At 36.0% G+C, this 17,219-nt stretch overlaps 1 protein-coding gene across 1 annotated transcript in view; it reads left to right on the top strand.

Annotated features, from left to right (window-relative positions):
- Positions 1 to 3,995: 3,995 nt before the first annotated feature.
- LOC123525718 (uncharacterized) overlaps positions 3,996 to 17,219 on the top strand; it is a 62,788-nt gene continuing 49,564 nt past the window's right edge. Inside the window, exons 1-8 of the mRNA XM_045304863.2 lie at positions 3,996 to 4,188; positions 6,783 to 7,145; positions 7,569 to 7,741; positions 8,650 to 8,754; positions 13,925 to 14,019; positions 14,911 to 15,045; positions 16,242 to 16,394; positions 16,701 to 16,969. Of these exons, the coding sequence (XP_045160798.2) occupies positions 6,804 to 7,145; positions 7,569 to 7,741; positions 8,650 to 8,754; positions 13,925 to 14,019; positions 14,911 to 15,045; positions 16,242 to 16,394; positions 16,701 to 16,969 (1,272 nt within the window). The 5' untranslated portion in view covers positions 3,996 to 4,188; positions 6,783 to 6,803. The remainder of the gene's footprint in view (positions 4,189 to 6,782; positions 7,146 to 7,568; positions 7,742 to 8,649; positions 8,755 to 13,924; positions 14,020 to 14,910; positions 15,046 to 16,241; positions 16,395 to 16,700; positions 16,970 to 17,219) is intronic.

The following is a 17,219-nucleotide window of genomic DNA, read 5'->3' as shown; positions in this document are numbered from 1 at the left end:
CGTCCCCTGTGGAATATTTCTTTCACATTTTAAAAAAGTTTTCATCATGCTTAATTTAACCATATATGTGCCTAGTCAGTATCAGTCAGGCGTTTGGAAAACTATTTAAATTAAGTACTTACCCACGCTTTACAGTTTGGCAGCTGATACGTGTTGCATGTTAACAAAGAAGAAAAGCTCTATTCATTGAATATGTGCGTTCTGTTATGCAAGTCAATAAACTGTCTTTCAAACTAGTTTCCTATTTACAAATCACTTATTTTTAATAATTAAATGTTGTACGTTATACGAAGTAATCGTCTGAAGAACTCTCAACGAAAGCCGATTTGGAATACAGATTCGTTGACGTTGGTTTTTTGTGGCGTCTGAAAGGTCCTTCCTTCTTTTTCTTTTCAGGTTTGAAGCCTTTGGATGCAGAGACTTTATCTGTTCGCATTCAATGGGTCTTTTGGACGATAATTTTGGCCTCGCTGTTTGTACGTTAGTGCATCTACTAACGCGGTAACTGGGTCATCCGCTACTGGTAGAGAACATTTCGCGTAATACACGCGAACTCAGTGGACTAGAAGACAAGGACGGCCTGCCATATGGGGTGTCTATACTTCTGATGACATTTGGTGGCAGTGCATGGTGGTGAAAAGTCGTCCTCAGTCGACAGTACATACGGGTTATATGCTGCCTATAGGGCTCCCTTCTCCACAGGCTCCGGAATGTTCATTGTCACTGAATGTGGAGTCCGATTTAGGATCTGCGGAACTGGCATAAGTGAGGGCAAGGTTCATTTGCCATTCTTCAAATGGAAGGCCAGATGTATCTTCCACTCCGGCCCAAGAATCGAACAGATTCGCACTGTATTGGTAATATGGTTTGTCATCTAGAGTGTATACGCTCTTTATCGAGTCGAAAAAGGCCTGGAACAAATTGCTTTTCACTTCAGAACGCCACATGCCTTCAGACTCTCTCATTGCGAAGCTGAGGAGCCTGCCATTCGTATGAATTTATCTTTGGCATTTTCATGCCCCTTCAATTCGGTTAGTGTGGCCCTGTTGAAGCATTTTTAGCTCGACTATTCATAGAATAGTGAGCTATTGCACTCGCCCATGCGTCGGCGTCGGCGTCGGCGTCTGCGTCCGCGTCCGCGTCCCGATTTTGGTTAAGGTTTTGTATGTAAGCTGGTATCTCAGTAACCACTTGTGGGAATGGATTGAAACTTCACACACTTATTCACTGTGACAAACTGACTTACATTGCACAGGTTCCATAACTCTATTTTGCTTTTTTACAAAATTATGCCCCTTTTTCGACTTAGAAATTTTTGGTTAAGGTTTTGTATGTAAGCTGGTAACTCAGTAACCACCTGTGGGAATGGATTGAAACTTCACACACTTATTCACTGTGATGAACTGATCTACATTGCACAGGTTCCATAACTCTATTTTGCTTTTTTACAAAATTATGCCCCTTTTTCGACTTAGAAATTTTTGGTTAACGTTTTGTATGTAAGCTGGTATCTCAGTACTTACTAATGGGAATGGATTGAAACTTCACATACTTGTTCACTATCATGATCTGACATGCACTAAGCAAGTCCAATAACTCTACTCTTTTTTTTTTTCAAAATTATGCCCCTTTTTCGACTTAGCAGTTTTTGGTTAAATTTTTGTATGTAATCTGATATCTCAGTATCCACTAATTGGAATGGATTGAAACTTCACACACTTGTTCACTGTCATGATCTAACATGCACTGTGAAGGTCCCATAACTCTACTTGGCATTTTTACAAAATTATGCTCCTTTGACTTAGCAGTTTTTTGTTAAGTTTTTGTATGTAAGCTGGTATCTCAGTATCCACAAATTGGAAAGGATTGAAACTTCACACACTTGTTCACTGTCATGATATGACATGCAGTACAGAGGTTCAATACCTCTACTTTGCATTTTACAAAATTATGCCCCTTTTTCAACTTTTGTATTCATTCAAATGACAAGGCTGTTGAATAGTCGAGCGTTGCTGTCCTCCGACAGCTCTTGTTATATACCTTCTTGAATGAATACTTGTGGAGAACAGTGAAATGTTGGTTACAAATGTCATTCAGTTGACAATACGCATTCCTGCCGTCAGAATGAATTCTGCTCTCTTGTTTTATGCTGTTCCATACCAAACGCTCACACGCGAAGATCCTTGTTTGGATTTCCGCGGTTATAGTTCACTTTCCGTCCAGAAAGGGACTCGTCTATCTGTTTTTCTCCTCGTGTAATCTTATTTTTGTTGTTATGATGGAACTATTCCTGGAACAGTTCTCTGATAAAACTTTCCCAACCGACATCCTGACTGAATGTCCTTTTTTTGCATCAAAACGGGTAAATACTGATCAAGTATTAGATGGTATTGTTTCGGTGACAACACCCTTCAAAGGTTTGGAAAAAATAAAACTGAAAATATGATATGACGTGTTAAGTCATCTGTTTAACTGAAAATGATTGGACCTTTTATACGGCAGACATATCTAAAGACAGGCTTTCATTTCCTTACATTGTTACAATGAACAAAAATAGATAATAGTAGTATTGAAAAATTCAAAACTGAAGCCCCTTTTCAATTTCAAGGCTACATATACCGTTCGGACACGTCGCTTCCGCTTGACTCAGTCATGGAAGGATCCACTGAACTCGTAAAACCCTTCAAAAATTCAGAGTCATTAAATTCTCTTTCACGCACAGTGGAAGTTCTAGTGGAGTTTAAACAACAGGTAAGGATTTAGTTTGCTCTATTGCAAAAGAAAGCGGGAAGATCGACGTAGCGCAATATCGTTGGAGACGTATGGTAACAAATATATTGAACTTTGGACACCCCTTTAAAGCATGAAAGTAAACAAATAATCATACCATCATTTCGGTGATACAAACAGCTCAGATGCAAACTGTAGTTATGGAAAAAGTGGTCACAGGAACAATGGTTGCATCAATGAACCAACTCAGTATGAACTTAGACATAAAAACACCACTGAAATGGTAAGAAAACAACTGGATTAGACAGCCTGTCCTATTAATGGAGAAATACCAATTATACCCTTTTAAGCCAGTAAGAGATGCATTGATTGTGATAGCTGAAAAATATCTTGCAAAGGTTCAAAATAATCCAAATAAGCAAAAGTCTGATTGATGTTGATGTGGACCACAGTCTGTTCTCGGACCATAAACACATTCTTGTAACATCATTTACTCAAGAATTTATGAAGTTTGAATTTGATGGTGAGTTTACGTTGTCTTATGTCGATTTTTGATTTCGAGACAAACTGGAATGCAGAGGACATTAACAGTAATCGCAGAACAAGAGCTGTATATGATGTAATATTCAAGAAGAAAACTGCATAATATTAATGTATGTACTTAATATCTAACATTTCTGTTCCGTGAAATGCAATCATAACATTACAGATTGCTTTATCACTATTATTATTATGCTTATAATAGTAACGGGGAACATACTCTCTGGTAAAAGGACCGGAAAATATAACAACACCGAGCCCAAGTACTGGAAGACGTTTCACAGTTATCACGTGTTTCACAGTCATCACATGGTACTTAAACACTACTGTTATGCTAGTATTTACTATGGTTTTGTCTTGGCCTTTTATTTGTCACTGTCAGTTTGTAACTAGATACTTTTGTTTCTCGTGACTTCGTGCAATTTATGTATGATTACCATCATGATAAGACAAAAGAATACAGTTATTCTGTTGCGCGTCTTTAAACAAAACAAACAATGGTAAATCAAGATCTGTAACAAAACCCATGCATTTAGAAATTGCAATATATTGATTTAAATTGCACGTTTAATTATACTTGAATTCAATAATAGGACTGTTCTAATTATATATAATGTGTATCAAGTTAATCCACACTAACTCCTCAAATATATAATTGGGCTAGTAATAATTTCATGAACATACTTGTGACATTTCAGTTTTAATAAACTACCGAGAATCATATAATTGTCTCCAGTTTAATAATTTTTGTTGATAAGCTATTCAGTTGGTAAATATTTTATTTTATCATGTTTATCTCAAACACAATCAGCTAGTGAAACTCTGAAAAGCCAAACGGGAATTTAGTAATAATTTAATAATAATTTGAAAATATGAGTGTATTTAACATAATCTTACTTCAGGATTACACTGCACAGGGTATGTATTTATCTTTTATATTTTAATAATTTTATTTACATCAGTTATATCAATATTATTACGATTATTTTGTTAAAAAACTTTAAGTTAACTAGATGTTAATGACATAAATAAATAAACATCGGAGGGTAGGAGTACCATAATCATATGGACTGACTTGTATTTATATAAAATTTTATCTATATCCACAACAATCTGACACAAAGACTTTCCATCATAAACTACAAGTTGCCTTTTTAGAAAAGTACATGCTCTCCAAAAGCATAGCAGGAATAGGCAAGAAGTCAATAGGGGATTGGGACGAAAGTCAAAGCGATACTGGTGGTTGGTTTAGTGACGGAAAGGCAATAGGGATCATTTGCTAGGCATGTCCAATCATCCTGTGAAGTTTCAACGTTCTGGATCAAGGGGTTCTCAAGTTATAGATCGGAAACGGTTTTGCACGTTTTGGCCCATGTGACCTTGACCCGTAAAGAATGACTCTATGATCAATAGGGATCATTTACTAGGCATTTCTAACTATCCCGCGAAGTTTCAACGTTCAGGTTCAAGTAGTTCTCAAGTTATGGATCGGAAACAGTTTTCAATGTCCTAGCCCCTTTGACCTTGACCTTTGACCGAGCAATGAAAAAATATAGGAGTCTGCTCTAAGTTCTTTCATCCGACGAAATTTGAAGGGTCTACGTCAAATGGTTTACAACTTATTGCCTGGAAACATTTGCCTCTTTGACCTTGACCTCTGATCAAGTGATCCCAGAATCAAAAGGTGTCATCTACTCTTCCATGTTCAAACCCCTGTGACATTGACCGTTGATCAAATGACCATGAACAATAGGTGTAATTACTCCGTAAGTCCTAAATATTACCGTTTGAAGTTTTAAGATTCTAGGTCAAATGGTGGTTTTCCGTTTAGCTTAGATATATAGAGAGTAACAGGCTACTGTCTTTTGATATCAATGTTATCAGGTCGAGGGTGATATGGGCTGGAAGGGGTGAGGGAATCCATATCAGCCGAGACCTGATTACATTGACATCAACAGACAGTAGCCTGTTATTCTATTTATCATGAAACTCACACAGACTGCTTAGAACAACATATGTCTTCATCTCTTATTTAGTAAAAAAATGTCTACTGAAGCAAAACATTAAATCTATATTTTACGAATTTGAAAATACATCCGCCCCTAAAACATCTGAACGAAACAATACGGCAGCCATATTGAATTCAACTCGACAATGTTTTTTGACTTTCTGATATTTTTGTAAAATGTAGCAATGAAATAAACTCTTACCTGCATAAAAATAAACAATTATCCCCTTGAATAAATCAGAACACGCTTTATTTCCATATTATGAAACATCTGACATTTTCCAGATTATTTTAAGTACAAATGGCATTCATTTTCGAAGGGGGGACAACTTTTTCCAATTATTTTAAGTAATCGTCGAGAAAAAGTTGTTTCCCTTTGAAAATGAATGTCATTTGTAAAGAAATAACGATAAACAATTGCTGAAACTGTGTTCCACCTTGTTATGTGAAATTTCACCACTCGCACGCTATTGCAAATGCACCAAAACGGACATGTGTAACAGTTCTTTGAAAATGGTGAGTTTTCAAAGGCGTTTGACTGTCCGGTCCCTATAGACAGTCATTTTCTGGAATTCAATGCTTATATCAGTATGCTGACACTTGTTCCGTAAAGTGATATGCATGTTTTACATGCTGTTCAATTTTCATGTCAAAACAAATCTTTCTTTCTATAATTTGATGTTGTTTAATTTTTGTTTGATTACTTGGTAACCTTAAGCCTTTTCTTATGGTAGAATTATATCTTTACAATGAATATGGTAAACTTTGTAGGAAAGAAAACCTTAACAAAATTACATGTGAAGTATAATTGTTTTCATCTCGAAATAAACTAAAAAAATTTGAATTCTTGAAGTAAACCCACAACTACGAACCAAATAATACAAAGCTCCGATTTCAATAGATGCTGAAATAGTGGTAAAGAACTGAAATATTTAAGAAAAGTATTTCTGGGAGAAAATGTTTTGATATCAATTTAGTAGCCGTAACTTTAAAAACTACTCCGAACAGATATTTTGATGACATAATTGGTGTTGCCAGAGTTTGCGTGCAATGTTTGAACTGTGTGCTTCTTAAATATTATTTGCAAAAGAAATACTAATAATGCCTCTCCATAATAACACGTAGATTGCATGATATTTATTCATTGTATTCTTGTAAACTTTTATTGACCTATTGGACTGGACTAGTCTTCCAATATCTATATTCAGTTCATGAAAAACACTGTCATGGTCTGATGTACTTCATCATGCAATAGTCATCGTTGTCCAGACTCGGTCAGGATTAGAAGAGGTCTATTTTGTCCTTGTTGTTAAGACCAAATACTGAAGATATGCCTTAATATATTTTTATAAATACATACACAATTACATTGTAAACAGTGATATCTCAACTATATAGAACACCTTTTTATGCCATGTTGTTTATGTTGAATATCACATGACGATTGATCCATAAATATTTACCATATATTTCGGAAAGTATGTGTTGATATCTTTTCTTTTAGATCGTAAACAGACTTAAAGAAATGTCGTCACAAGATAAAGGAAACGACAGAGGTTTCCAGAAGTATGTTCTAAAGAAAGATGGGAAACACTGGTTATTGGAGTGTAATAGGAAACTGATAAGACTGACATTTCTGACAGACGCAAGGGATGTTTCCATTGATGAAAATGTCATATTTGCTGATGACGATTTGTACCAAATCACAGAGAGCGACGCAGGGATTGTGGAATTCACTAAAATAGAAGACAGCTATCACAAGACATCTAATAAGCTGCATAGGAATACATCGATTCAAGAGGAGTCTGACAATACGAAACTAAGCGTGAGGAGTCATGAACATTTAACCGTCGCATCGGACTTCAACGTATGTAAAGGAATTATTAACGATAAGAATTCAGTTGCGCTTTATTTGAATGACCCGGATTTTAAAAATGTAAACTAAAATAATGAGATTCAAACGATATATACGAATATATTTGACTTTTCCTGTTGGACATTTGTTTTAAGACTTTCAATACTTTCTCGACCTAGTACGTCTTTATATATAAATGGCTACAAACAATTAACAATTTACCCCAGCTGTTTGCTTTCTGAATTGATACACGTTTGTCGTTTCATAGTTTTATTAGGCATTTGTAAGGGTAAAGGCTTTTTGGGTGGAAATAAAACAACATAATTCCCAAAGTTTACACCGAGCTTGCAAAATCGATGCTTATATGTTTAATGCCACGTAACAGGCTGAAAACTTTATTGTACAAAATGTATATGCAAATATTTTTTTATATAGATAGAACAAAGTCAGGAAGAATCAGCGAACTCCTTGCAGTCTCTGGGTGCAAAATCGGTTGGAGAAACAGGTGTTGTTCAAGTTGTAGCTTTGTTTTCATATGAAGCCTTGCACAATGATGATATTAGCTTTGAAAAGGGAGACAAGTTAGAAGTGAATAAAGAAATGATTGAGTATGTGTCTTTTAAGCATCCATGCTTTTCGTAGAATTTTGTTCAGTTATGTACAATTTATGAATTTCATTAGATAATTTGCTGTTCAGGTTCTAGATAATATGATAATACTAGGTACATTGCTACAAAGCCAATATGTGTAAAGTGCGAGTATCTTTGTGATACATTTTAACTATTCAGTCAGTATTCTGATAACTGCACATTTTTCGTTAGAAACAATTAATGAAATATTAATTAATTTTATTATTGTTTTCCAAAAAAAACGAATATTTATAAATTCGTGCGAGCTTGCGTGCCGCCAAAATTAAATCGCCCCTAAATGGATGTACGCCCGTATTGAATGTACAATATACTGACTTAAGGTTATCGTTAGGTTTATTATGTCATATACAATAGTTAAAGGGAACCAGAAACACAGGTTTAATAATACGGACTCTCAATGCGGGAGATTTAATGCAGACCGCTTGCATACGTACCTGCGTAAGAGCTAGTGTGCGTGCCTTTGTGCGTATAATAATATTACAATGTAGCACGTTATGGTTCGTGTAAACTGTTTTATGTTCAGTATTCTCTATTTACGTAATATTCTGAATGATACGTAATTATCTTTCCAGCAAACAATGTGAATGATGCAAAGTTGTCGTGTAAGACAATAAATTTGAATGATGTATATTTTTCATTTCAGAAGATACTTAGCTTTTTTATATTTTCAGCATATATTCTGTATGACGTATACTTGTCAGTTCAGCAAACACTGTGTTATATGTGAACATATTTGCCATTTAGCCATTTTTCTAAATATTCGTCATTTCAATGACTGATATAATTTTCCTTTACAGTTTCCCTTAGCTTCTTTGGGCAAAATTACGTGCAATTTAAATCTTAGCGGTATATATTTGAAATTTCAGTCAAAATGTTGAGTGGTGTATTGCCAAGCACTATGACACGGATGAGAAAGGATACGTCCCAAGACACTACGTTACAGAGGATGTTAAGTCGCTGTACTCTCAAGAGTAAGAATAGTCTATGTAATATCAATTAGCTAATAAGGTGTCAAATCTCCCTTTATCATGTTTAGAATAGTAACATTAGAATATATACAGTTGAACTGGCATGCGCAGTCACCTGTTTTAAGATTTTTCGTTTCGTACGACATTCAAACTGGCGACTTTCCAAATCAACTTTTATTCTAATATCAACCATGTTGATTTAGAATTAAGCGACTTGTCTCTTTAAAATCAACTAAGAGATATTTCATTTCAGACTAAAGAAGCGTCAGTTGTCTGTCGAAATGAAGCTGGACAAAAATAAAGGACAACTGAAAATTACGTCCAATGGATTTATATATGTCATGTTGGGCGACCTTTGATTTTCCACCTTTTCTATTATATAACTTATATGAATTTATAGAGAAGTTTATTTAGTTGAAATATAGTAAAGAAGTCATTTACTTTAAACGCCGTTTATTTACCTTGGAATCTTTTTTATTTTATCAAATTATCTGTACAATGCCACTTTGAGCAAAATCCTAGATCTTGCAAAAAACAATTTCAGACGTTGCTGTTCATTTTCATAGCAAACTATATAAAATCGGATGATCACTGGCGGCATTATTACATGACACACACCACCAGCGTGAAGTAAGCCTTAGAACAGTAATAGCAGCAACAGCAGTATTATCTCTGCTGCCGCTGGAAGTTACAACAGTAATGTAAAGTTTTAGTAGTAACAATAGTATTACTGTTGTTACTGTTGGTAAGTTTAACAATTAATGCATAATTTGCATTATTTATACATTGTATTGTAGTAAGTGTTTTTGTATATTTAATGTCCTAGATAATAGGTTCGAAACTCCTTTACTGTTGTATTTCACAACTTTCAGGAGGTTTGAGGATTCGTTGCACGATGCAGATATATTGTCGGTGTGTTTGTCCAAAAACAGTACAAATTACAATGATTCTCAGGATAACCGACAGCATACGTCCAAAAAGCCTCATTATGAAATTGAAACATATTTTGGTGCTTAGATACTGCTGTATTCTGCATCGAAACGAACCATGCAACTGAGCCAAGTTTCGGTCGCCTTAAGTCATCATTGGAGTATTCATGAGATGCAAAATGAACTTAATTTTGGCAATTTATGCCTTATATGCCGGATAAGAAGGGTGAGATCTGTTAAATATCGTCATTTTAAGAATGAATTTTTCTGCTGAAAATGAGCTGGAATCCTTGTTACTGCTGTAATTCACAACGTTAAAAGAGCTTGGTGATGTATTGAACCGAGTGTATATGTTGCTAGTATATATGTTCAAATAAAAGTACATATTACATTGCTGATAGATTTTCAATATACCAACGGCATACGTCCAGATGTCTCATTACGAAATTGGACCATGTTTTAGTGCTAGATAGTACTGTATTCTGACCCGGACTTTGAGCCAAAATTTGATCACCTTAAGCCGTCTTTGGAGTCTAAACTTACTTACTTGTTCCTCTTCGTCCACGGGTGGGCACAGGGCCTTCACCACCGTCCTCCAGTCGTCTCTGTCTTCTGCCTTCTTCTTTGCCTCGCCCTATGACAGCCTGACTGTCCGCAGCTCAGCGTCCAGGGTTCTTCTCCAGGTCAGTACTGGTCGACCTCGTTTTTGTTTGTCCTGTGGGTTCCAATTAAGAGCTTGGTGGGTGATGTTTGTCTGGTAGATCGTCCAGGTATAGGCTTCGGATTATGTTGACGACCTTGTCTGGAACGCCGTAGTGCTTCATTATCTTCCATGTTGTGGCCCTGTCTATCTATCGAAGGCTTTGCGAAAGCCTATAAAATTGATGTACATCGGTGATAGCCATTCCAGTGACAGTTCAACAATAATCCCTAGAGATGCGATCTGATCGGTGCACGATATTCCTTTGCGGAACCCTGCTTGTTCATCCCTCATGATCCTGTCTATTGTTGTCTTGATGCGCTCCAGTATTTTCCTCGTCAGACCTTTGCTTAGCAACGACAACAGCTGGATGCCCCTCCAGTTCTGACAGTCCCCGAAATCTTCTGTCTTTAGAAGTTTGACAATCAGCCGTGTCCTCTTTTCTGATGGAACCTCTTCTTTTACCCATAAATACTGTAGCCCGCCCGCTTAGCTCAGTAGGTAAGAGCGTTGATCCACGGACCGCTTGGTCGCGAGTTCGATCCTCGGGCGGGGCGTATGTTCTCCGTGACTATTGGATAAACGACATTGTGTCTGAAATCATTAGTCCTCCACCTTTGATAATTCATGTGGGGAAGTTGGCAGTTACTTGCGGAGAACAGGTTTGTACTGGTACAGAATCCAGGAACACTGGTCAGGTTAACTGCCCGCCGTTACATGACTGAAATACTGTTGAAAAACGGCGTTAAACTCAAAACAAAGAAACAAACATAAATACTGTAGTAGTCCTATTAGACGACCTGCAGTTGTTTTGCAATCAGCTTTTAGGGCTCCTGGTAGGATACCATCGAGGCCTGGGGCTTTTCCATTCTTTAGCATCCCAACTGCATCTATGATCTCGTCCTTTTTGATAGTTCCTGTGTCTGCCTAACTCCCCGCCTTCAGGTATGTCACGGGGGAGTATCAACTGGTATGTCGCTTAGGAGTTCACTGAAGTGTTCCCTCCACCTTTCCTGTTGCTCGTTTGGCTTTGTCAGTGTCCTACCATCCTTGGATTTGAATGGCTTGTCTACAGCGCCTTTCTTTCCTGCTAGTGCCCGATTGATATTGTACAAGGTCTTCAAGTTCCCTCAATCTGCTGCTTGCTGAGTCTCTGTGGGCCAGCTGGTCAACCCTGTCCCCGTTTGGTTACTTCTCTTGACCTCCTTTCGCTTAGTCATATTCTGCATGGACATTTTGCTTCTGTATCCTGTTTTTGGCCTGAAGAAGTCTGTGCTTCATTGTTCTCTTCTCCTCAATCAGCCTTGATAAGTCTTCTGACAGCCAGTCCTTGTATTGTCTGGTCTTGTAACCAAGAGTTTCCTCACAGGTGATCCTAAATGTGTCCTTGACAATGTTCGATTTCTCCTCAAGAGAGTCCTGCTCCAGTTGGGCAAGGGCCTGGAATCTGTTTGACACAGTGACTGCAAAGTCCTGGCACGTATCCCTTGATCTGAGCTGGTGTCAAACCGTGGGTGTCTCTACAGGTCTGATTTCTTCATTCAGGAAATCTTCACTCCACAATCAGATGGTCATCGGACCCAACGTCGGCTCCTTCACAGGCTCTCACATCCAGCAGTGATCTTCTCCATCTGCAGGATATAGCGACATGATCTATCTGGTTCTCTGTTACCATGTCAGGAAAATTTATGTGGTCTGTGAATAAGTTTGTGCTGGAAGATGGTTTTGTCTATCACAAAGCTATTGTTTCCACTTCAGCATAGAGTTCTCCATTCTCATTCATGGTGCCAACACCTTCCTTGCCCATAACAATGTCTGTCCCTATGTTATCATGACCTACTTTCGCATTCATATCACCTATCTCTAACACTATGTATCTCTTTGCTACATTGTCAATTACACCCTGCAGTTGTTGATAATACTCATCTTTTACTTGCTGATCCGCTTGGTTAGTTAACATTGAACTAAAGTCCCTCTTTAAAACTTTGACCAGAAACGTGCTGTGGTAATTCTATCATTAACTGGTTCCCATTCCATTAGGCATTTACTTGTCCTCCTGCTGATGAGAAAACCAACCCCATGTTCATGAACACTTCTTTCTGCTGAAACAGAATACAAAAGAGTCTGACCGGACGCAGTGCAAAGTCTTCCTAAACCTGTCTACCGCACTTCACTCATCCCGAGAATATCCAGTTGGTACTTTTCTATATCCCTAGCCATCTGTACAGTCAGTTATGTTTCAAAGAGTGTTCTCATATGCCAAGCCACAATCCGAGCAACGTTCTTTGGAGAGAGTAGATTTGTTTGCAGATTACTCTGCGCCATGAGCTCTCGCCGGGGTCGATTTCGTAGATCCGTCCTTTGTTCAGTAGTGTTGGTTTCTGTAGCAAGTTTAGATTTACACGGTAGGGTTGCTGGCCCATATACACAACCCTCCTTTTTCAGCCAGGGCCTGGCGAAGTTGGAGCCGAAAAGAGATGCAAAATGAAATTAGTTTTAGCAATTGATGCAATTTATGCATTATATCAGGAGAAAATGTAAAAATGTGTTGAAAATCGTTTATTTTTTTTCGGGAATCCGAAAATAGGCTCAGATCTTTGCTACTGCTGTAATTCACAGCCTCCACTATGAGGAACTGAGGATGAATTAAACTATACGAATATATTTTGAAATATATGTCCAGATAATAGTACATATTACATTTCCGACGGAATTTCGGTATTCCAGCGGCATACGTCCAAAGAAGGCCTCATTACGATATTGGAACATGTTTCTGTGCTAAGATACTGCTGCATTCTACGCCGAAACGATGAACTTGAGCCACGATTTGGTCACCTTAAATCGTCGTTTGGGTCTTTACAAAATGAAATTAATTTCCGCAAATTATGCTTTATATGTCGGAGAATAATGGTAAAATTTGTTGAAAATCGTAATTTTGTGCATATTTCAGGTGTCCTAAATATACTGGAATCATTCTTACTCATGTACTTCAGGATGGATTGAGGATCCATTGAACCGTGTGGATATGTTGCTGGAATATATGTTCAACAAAAGACCATTAAAAATTTCCGAAGGATGTTCAGGATGCAAACGGCACACATTCAAAGAAGGCTTAATTACAAAATTGGAACATGATTTGGCGCTAACATACTACTGTATTTTGCGCCGAAACTATACACTAGTTGAGCCAAGGTCACCTAATGTTATCGTTGGAGTCAAGTGAAATTAGTTTTAGCGATTCATGCATTTTGCGCCAAGGTAAAACGGCGAAATTAATATCATAATGTTCAGACTTTTTTCAGATTTCCGAAGATGGGCCCAACTCCTTGTTACTGCTGTAATCCACAGAATCAGGGAGGATTTGAGGATGAATAAAACCATGATGATATATTGCTGGTTAAATAATAGTACATATTAAATTGCCAACGGATTTTTAGGATGCCGACGACAAACGTCCAAGGAATGCCTCATCACCAGCTTGGAAGATGTGTTGGCGTTTAAATGAATTACGTCACGAGTTGGACTAATATGATTTATGTTTCAGCTGGTATTACAATATAAGCAGATCGGAAACGGATAGATTGCTGGGTAGTCATCCTGCACCTGTTGGTACATTTCTTGTTCGAGGGAGCGCTGTCTGTGAGTTATTTCTACTATAATTAAATAACTATATTGAACAGAAGTAAAGGTAATGGCTATCAATGTCGATTGATTTCTAAGTTTGCATATCACATTAAATGTTAGACTGCTCTCACGGCACAAGCTGATTGGTTATTACATTGATACACAACATTGGTAAAGTATTCAATATTGATATGTTATTACATAACTTCTTCAATAAATTGCCGGGCTATACTTAATGCTATATGACAGGTTTATATTCAGCTTATGTTTATTGTGCTAATTATTCAAAATTTAAAATTGTGAAATTTGATTTTAAATATCATTTATGTCTACCTTTTAAGGTAAATTGAATGTACGAAGTTTTCTTTGTTTGATATACAAGAGAGAAAAGACTAAAACCATGTGAATCGAAAAGGTCATTTAATAATAAATGACGGAACATATAAACATGATATCATACAACAATGTATAACAAAATATCAAAATTTGTGTGAAACATACAACAAGAAATAAAATTGACAGTATATAAATTATATACTGTCTTAGTCATACTGTTGTAATATCAAAGGTTGGGTCCTTAACAACTGGAATACATAAACATGATATCATACAACAATGTATAACTAAATATCACAATTAACTGATATTAAGAACACAGATGGTATTATTTGTATACAAGTCTAAATACTAAATGACTAGCAGTATATTTGAAAATAACTTTACTGCAGAAAATGGAAATTACAATTATGTCTTCAATAAGCTTAAGGGATGGGAGGGCGGGCAATGAATTTTTTCCTTTGTGTTTTAATCCAACAAGATGGCTGACGATTTATGCATAAATTATGATAATACTAATCGGACTTTATTGTGCTTACTAATACTTGTCTGAAACATGATTCGTTTCAGCTTTGCTTTTAGCCGTCAAAGCAAATGAGGGAGATGTTAAACACTACAGCGTCAGGTGTTTGGATAATGGCAGATCTTTCATAAGCCCTAGAAAAACATTTGACACTATGCTTGATCTTGTCTCCTACTACAAAAGTGAGGAATGTTTCTGTATTCAAGTCTACAGTGTTAAAGACTTCTAACATGTTTTCATACGAAAATACATGATCCAGTTTAATTACCAGCTTCTACACCTGCTGAACATTATCATAGACTTGACAAATGATTTGCTAATATCTGTTAAGTTACTTAATTGTTACTTCTGAATTTTAAAACTTAAACACATTTAGAAACATGTACAGTTAAAAGCAAAATCGATCAGTGCTTTGATATTATTATATTAATGTTAATACTTGGATCAATTTTGTTTTTAAAAAAGTCTCAAAATACGAATATAGAAATAAATTGCATTTATACGTAATCCGCTTATTTATGTATAATAAATTAGAGTTATGTTAACCATGTTTTTCAAAGTAAATTTTTGAAAATGGCATACGAAATGATAAATATTAATAATTACTAATTATTATATAAATAGAATTACGAACATTACGTACCCTATAAGTTCAAAATAACCTGTAAGGGGTGTGGTAGGAGGATGGAATTGCATTCATCCCAAAAAAGAAGAAAGTTTCGTAGAATGAATTTGACAAATATATATTACGGGATTTCGCTCATTTTTTCCAGTAACAGAGTTAGTTTCTGAATCTGACCATAATATATGGTGAATTTCACAACAAAAATCGAATGTATTTACTTCTAGTTTTAAATTGACGAAATCTTTAATACTCTGGTTATTTTATTTTTCATGAGTATGCTCAAAATATTTGCTTTTCTTTCTAGTTTTGACAAAACAATGGTGTTATTTTGGGTTTAATCATGTTAATGATTTGTGTTTTGCGGATAACTGGAATTTGATTGTTCAAAATGCCAGATGTTAACGTGCTTAGTTACTTTTGAACAACAGGATACAATTAAAAATATAAACATGCAATATGACTGAAACGTATTTATTGCTTAATAATGTTCATAATATTATTTTCTTTATATACGAGTAATTCACGGAATGTTATAGATACATTGCGTCAGAGTATATGTTAAGTGTACAGAAATGTCCAAACTTGATAAGCAAAGTTACTGTAAATGTAACTTGGTATATACACGAAATTGCATAAATTTAGATGTATGTATTATCTGTGTGGGTGAGTTGATAGGTAATAATATTTTGACAGCATCAGTCGACATAAAAAGTGACGGCCAATGACCGTGTTATTTAAAACGATTTATTGTAGATTTTGCAGATGGGTTGTGTTGCAAACTTACGGAGCCATATCAAAAGAAGAAACCGTCTGTTCGTCTTCGGGAGATTGAAGTGGAAAGATCGTCAGTGGAATTGTTGGAGCAAATACGCGGCGGCACGGGTCATTATGGTGACAGACATGCTGGTAAGAAATAATGTTATAAATCCTAGTTTAGAAACAAGAAAATAACAGTAGATGTATCAGGGAACAATGTTGAAATAGCTCGGGCAAAACTGCAGTTTGATACTGGCTAAATGAGTGAGATAAAGGTTTGCAATGTTACATAAACACTTGCAATATGTAAGAATGCTGAATTCATTTACTGTATAAGAAATTTATTTTAATAATCAAAATCTAGTTTTGTATTATATGTCGTTTTATTTATTGAATGATTATTAACACTTTGAGATATCGTTGAACAAAATTTGTATATTTCGACTGACATTTCAGGTAAATTTCGAAAGACCTTAGACGTGGCAGTGAAACGGCTCAAACCTAATCTTCTACAAATGCCAGTAGATGAGCTAATAGCTGGAATTAAAATGATAAGCAAATTGCGACATGACAAGCTCGTTCAGGTTATAGCGATTTGCGCAGCGACTGAACCTATTCTGATAGTGTCTGAATTTGTGCCTAACGGATCATTGTTGGAATATTTACGGAGGGAAGATGTCAGAAATTCACTGTGTTTAGAAGCATTAATTGATATTGCTGCTCAGGTAAATGAAATGTTAATACTAATAGAAGTCTTTGATGTAGCTAATTATCATGATAAAATCAAAATGTATATACATTTGTGAACTAAACGAACTTTCTAATGGTTCCTGTATACAATTTGCCATATCTCTCATATTTCAAGCAGTATAGTTTTGAAATTACTCCCATGTTTAGAAAAAATAATTTAAAACAATAGAGTGAAATTCAACAAAATAAACTATTGCAATGATATAGTTTTGTTCATGCTACGAC

Source organism: Mercenaria mercenaria, chromosome 3 (assembly GCF_021730395.1).
Source record: "Mercenaria mercenaria strain notata chromosome 3, MADL_Memer_1, whole genome shotgun sequence".
Lineage (NCBI taxonomy): Eukaryota > Metazoa > Mollusca > Bivalvia > Venerida > Veneridae > Mercenaria > Mercenaria mercenaria.
Note: the sequence above shows the minus strand (reverse complement) of the source record. Positions and strands in the feature narration are given on the sequence as shown.